This window comes from Citrus clementina, unplaced genomic scaffold (assembly GCF_000493195.1).
Source record: "Citrus clementina cultivar Clemenules unplaced genomic scaffold, Citrus_clementina_v1.0 scaffold_8, whole genome shotgun sequence".
Lineage (NCBI taxonomy): Eukaryota > Viridiplantae > Streptophyta > Magnoliopsida > Sapindales > Rutaceae > Citrus > Citrus x clementina.
This window is the reverse complement of record NW_006262022.1, coordinates 21,381,706-21,387,627: the sequence shown is the minus strand read 5'-3', so window position 1 is coordinate 21,387,627 and position 5,922 is coordinate 21,381,706. Positions and strand designations below refer to the sequence as shown.

Below are 5,922 nucleotides of genomic sequence, written 5' to 3'. Positions count from 1 at the left end.
ACCATGAAAATAATTTAATTAATGAACTTGAAACTTAGGGCAATAAACATGAAACATGAGATCATTAACTTGCAACCCTGAAAATCATTTATTTAATGGACCAATAAACATGAAACCATGACCATTAACTTGATATCTAAACCATTAAACTTGAAAAGTGTGAACTTGAAACTTAAGGTAATAAACATGATACATGAGACCATTAACTGCAACCATAAAACTCATTTATTTAATGAATTTGAAACTTAGGGCAATAAACATGAAACATGAAACATGAGATCATTAACTTGCAACCCTGAAAATCATTTATTTAATGGATCAATAAACATGAAACCATGACCATTAACTTGATATCTAAACGATTAAACTTGAAAAGTGTGAACTTGAAACTTAGGGCAATAAACATTATACATGAGACCATTAACTTGCAACCATAAAAATCATTTATTTAATGAATTTGAAACTTAGGGCAATAAACATGAAACATGAAACATGAGATCATTAACTTGCAATCTGAAAATCATTTATTTAATGGACCAATAAATATGAAACCATGACCATTAACTTGATATCTAAACGATTAAACTTGAAAAGTGTGAACTTGAAACTTAGGGCAATAAACATAATACATGAGACCATTAACTTGCAACCATAAAAATCATTTAATTAATGAACTTGAAACTTATGGCAATAAACATGAAACATGAGATCATTAACTTGCAACCCTGAAAATCATTTATTTAATGGATCAATAAATATGAAACCATGACCATTAACTTGATATCTAAACGATTAAACTTGAAAAGTATGAACTTGAAACTTAGGGCAATAAACATGATACATGAGACCATTAACTTGCAATCATTTAAATCATTTAATTAATGAACTTGAAACTTAGGGCAATAAACATGAAACATGAAACATGAGATCATTAACTTGCAACCCTGAAAATCATTTATTTAATGGATCAATAAACATGAAACCATGACCATTAACTTGATATCTAAACGATTAAACTTAAAAAGTGTGAACTTGAAACTTAGGGCAATAAACATGATACATGAGACCATTAACTTGCAACCATTTAAATCATTTAATTAATAAACTTGAAACTTAGGGCAATAAACATGAAACGTGAGATCATTAACTTGCAACCCTGAAAATCATTTATTTAATGAACCAATAAACATGAAATCATAACCATTAACTTGATATCTAAACCATTAAACTTGAAAAGTGTGAACTTGAAACTTCGGTCAATAAACATGATAAATGAGACCATTAACTTGCAACCATTAAAATCATTTAATTAGTGAACTTGAAACTTAGGGTAATAAACATGAAACATGAGATCATTAACTTGCAATCCTGCAAATGATTTATTTAATGGACCAATAAACATGAAACCATGACCATTAACTTGCTATATAAACCATTAAACCTGAAACCAGTGAACTTGAAACTTAGGGCAATAAACATGATATATGAGACCATTAACTTGCAACCATGAAAATAATGAAATTAATGGATCAATAAACATAAAATCAAGACATTTAACTTGATACATATACCATTAAACTTGAAACTCTTTTTTTATTATGATAAAAATATTTTATTATTATTATGTGTCCTTTAATATTAAAATAATGATTATTTTATTTATTATAATTAAATATTACTATATTTATTATTATTTAATTCATTTAAGGGGCAACCGGTTGCTCCCAGTTATTTTTTTAGTGTTTGGCTGCCAAGTTGCTCTATTTTTTTTTTCCTTTTTTTATTGCTTGCATGTAGCGGTGGACATGGGTTGGTTTGGGTTGGATTTTAAGTCAACCCAAACCAAACCATAAAAATTTGGATCCAACCCAAACCAACCCAAATATTTTTAACCCAACCCAAACCAAACCATTTGAGTTTGGTTTGAATTTTATTATCAAAATAATTTTTATTTTAATAAAATTTAATTGTATCAAAATTATAATAATTGTTAATTATTATTAATTATTAAATTGATATTAAAATATATAAAAAATATAGTGGATAAAAATTATAAATTTTACAATAACTTAATCCTTAAATTAAAGAATACTAGAAAATCAAAATAAAGTTTAATCACAAAAATTAATATTTCTCAATAAATAAAAACGTACACTTTAATAATAAACTTTCACAAACATGACATTAACAATCTAATAATAAATTTTGCCACTTGTTATTTATTATGCAATATTTGTTTTTATTTATCGTTTTAGTAGTTTTATGTTATGTTGTCTACTTATATGTTTAATTTTAGGGAAATTGCCACTTTCCCCCCTACAGTAATCAATATATATCATTTTCCCCTTCTGTTTTTATAATGACCAAAAACCCCCCTAATAGTATAAGTTTACAATATTACCATTATTTTCAACTACTCTTTTATTTATATTTATTATAAATTAAATAAATCACATGAATAGAAACTAAATAAAAAATAAAGCATTAAAAATAAGAAATATATGTTTCGATATGAACAAAAAAATTAATAATGAAATTTTTTTATACTTATTTATTTTGTGAAAATATTCTTATAATAAATATATAAGAAAATTATTAGTAAAATGATAAAAAAAATTATTATAAGAAAACTTGAATGACAAATAAAAATTTATTATAAGATAAATAATAAAATATTTTACCTATACTTTTTACATTTAATTTTAAAATATTACAAAATGTTTATTATAAGAAAATGTTCACAAAATAAATAATTACAAGAAAAAAATTTATTATTAATTTTTTTGCTCATATCAAAACATATATTTCTTGTTTTAATACTTAATTTTTTATTTAGTTTCTATTCATGTAATTTTTGTAAATAAGAAAAAAAATTTATGTTATTTACAACAATATTTATTTAATTTAAATTTATTTTTACTGTTATTTTCATTTTCTAATTGTTGACAATTGATCACGCCGCAAAAAATTTAACGGTGGCCTTTCACTTATTTGTGTTCATTTATTTTGTTTTCATTTATTTCATTTGAAAAATTTGTGTGTTGGGGTTTTGTCTATAACCCATGGGTAAACCATACCCAACTCATAAATGAAATGATTTTTTATATAAAACTCACATCTACCCCATTTTTATGATTTAACCAACCCAAACTATTTAATTTAGGTTGGGTTTGGGTAAACCCATGGGTTGTGGGTTTATGCCCACCACTACTTGCATGAATCACATACATGCATGTACTGTAGCCGTGCCCCCAAATATGTCTAACTTTTAATTTTCTGTCACCATCCGAATCTGAAGCATGTCGTAGTCAATCCAAATAAAAGCAAGCCTATGATTGACAAAGAATTATCGTAAAACATTATTAATTAAAATCAATAAATATAATTAATTAAAATTTCCATTCTAAAGCAGCTTTCAACTTGCAGGGCTTATCTATATAATATTACAGGAAAATGATCATCCTTGAATTTTACAAGGAGCCAAAGAAAAGCGCATGTTATTCGAAGAAAAAAAAAAGAAAAGAAACGAATGCTCTTATCAATTATACGTAGCACGAATTCATATTTTGGATCGTACTTTCGCTATGAGCTCTCTCCTAAGGATTTTTCCAGAAGCCGACTTCGGAACACTGTTTATGAAGGTCACCTTTCGTAATCTTTTATAAGGTGAGACCTGTGTAACAGAGTGAGGAAAGGAGAGTGTTTTGGTGAAAAATGAACAAGAAACATTGTGTTATTTATATTTACACCTTTCAGAATAAGGTACGGGAATAAGAAATATTATTTGCGAAGAAATGACTAGCAGAACAAATGTAAATTGAAAAGCAACATATGTCGGAATCGGATCATCAAAGGCCATTTGTAGTGATCTAGGAATGTCTCAATGTCATTTTTTTTTCATTTAAGAGCACAACAATTGGTTATTAAGACAAGTCTCAACACAAAGAGAAACCAACCGAAAGGCCTATGTTTGACAAAGAATCAAGCTTCACGTTTTATATATTGTGTCACATTACCTGTTCAGCTACGAACTTCTGAACATCTTCTGCGGTCAGCAAACTGTTGGGGGAGCGAACAACATATGCAATTGGAACCTCACCAGATTCAGGATCAGGAAATCTACACAGGCGGAAATTCTTCAAGATATCAATGGCGCCTTCGAAATGTAAGGATCCACACATAAAATTTCCTTAAAAGAGTGGAATGATGGAGTTTGTACTTATATTTAATTGCACTACAACTTACGGAATAACAACAGCATCTAATATCTCAGGGTGAGAAACAAGCAGCCCTTCAAGCTCCGCTGGCGCAACCTGGAATAATTTGCAGAAAAAATCATTATGGTCGTTGCTCCTAAAATAACTAAAGAGGTTGCAGTTCACTGTCAACTCAAACACTTCAACATTAGTGTTGTTTATCAAAAATTGAAGTCAACAGAACTCAGTTAAGTGATTCACTTCGAGCTATATAAGCAATTAAGCATCAAGTACAATCCACGTATCTGCAATAACTAGAAAAACTGCATATAAAGGAAAATAGAGAAGCCATTGCATCAGTATGTTGATGAAAGACTTGTGCCAGCTGTGCAGGGATATAAAGTTACTGACAGAAAAATTTCCAGGCATATCCCTTTCCAATTACTGAAAAAATACCAATTTGATATTCTCATATTATAAATGAAGTTATAAAGGGTCTTATTCTATAGAGGAGTTGGCTACATAAACATTTTCCATGGGTCATCAGTGCCAGAAAATATTACTAGCATCAGACCTACATAACCAGTAAGAAGTTACCTGAAACCCTTTGTACTTGATGAGCTCTTTAATTCGGTCAACGACATATAGCTGGCCATCACCATCAAAATATCCAAGATCTCCTGTATGTAACCAACCCCTCTCATCTATTGTTTGCTTTGTGGCTTGTTCATTTTTGAAATAACCTGAAATGAGTTTTAAAACGTAAGTATCAAGTTACTTATGTAAACCAAATGAAAACAAGAGCAGTACCAATATGATCACATGAATACTGGATCAAGTACCAATATGACGATCACATGAATAATGGACCAAGTACCAGTATGATGGTCAAGACAGACTTTGAAGCCTTGCTTCTTTAGTTCTCACAAGAAATGGTCATTTACTCCCAACATAATTCAGCAGTTCTTAGGAGCATTTTTTTTTTTAACAGCCCATGGAGTACATCCGGACTGATATCAGTGATCTTCTAGCCACTGATAAAACAAGAATTTAAGTTTCAGGTTAAAAGAAAATTAGTCCGTTTGTTGATCTTTCCCTCATATAAAAGAGTCAGTATGTTCACAAACCCCACAAGAATAGAGTAAACACGAAGAAATTAATATAAACTATACCCGGCGTCACATTAGGTCCTCTAACCCATATCTCCCCCAACTGATTTGGAGGAAGAGGTTTTAGAGTATCTACACTGACTATTTGAGCTTCAACTCCTACCAAAAGTGTTCCAGCTGAACCGCTATGTCGAACTCCCACCAATGGATTCTCCAGTGAGATAGGGGCACAAGTTTCTGTCATACCATAGCCCTGAAACCACGGAATTTTTCCAGAATCGGGCAAAAATTTTACTTCTCCCTTCTCATAACTAGAACTTGAAAAGTGCAAATAGAAAACATCTTTCAAATTTTCTGTCAAAGCAAACAAACACAAGCTAAAACCAAATACACAACTTGAAAAACTGTAACTAATAAGTCATCTATTTAAAGTGTCGCAGAATTTATGCTACCTATAATTTATGCTGCATTTCGACAAAATTTTTTACTCTTGAGACAACACTGTTTAGATGCAAGAAGTTAGTGAACTACTGTTTAAGGCAAGAATCAATACATAACTTCTATTAGATTTAGAGTTTCCGAAATACTGCACCATTCATAGACTTTGGACTAGATCA

At 29.7% G+C, this 5,922-nt stretch overlaps 1 protein-coding gene across 1 annotated transcript in view; it reads right to left on the bottom strand.

Moving 5' to 3' along the window:
• Positions 1-3,413: 3,413 nt before the first annotated feature.
• Positions 3,414-5,922, bottom strand: part of LOC18035114 (4-coumarate--CoA ligase-like 7) — a 4,029-nt gene continuing 1,520 nt past the window's right edge. Inside the window, exons 2-6 of the mRNA XM_006424422.2 lie at positions 5,369-5,558; positions 4,794-4,939; positions 4,246-4,313; positions 4,017-4,119; positions 3,414-3,673 (exon numbers count right to left, since the gene is read on the bottom strand). Of these exons, the coding sequence (XP_006424485.2) occupies positions 3,560-3,673; positions 4,017-4,119; positions 4,246-4,313; positions 4,794-4,939; positions 5,369-5,558 (621 nt within the window). The 3' untranslated portion in view covers positions 3,414-3,559. The remainder of the gene's footprint in view (positions 3,674-4,016; positions 4,120-4,245; positions 4,314-4,793; positions 4,940-5,368; positions 5,559-5,922) is intronic.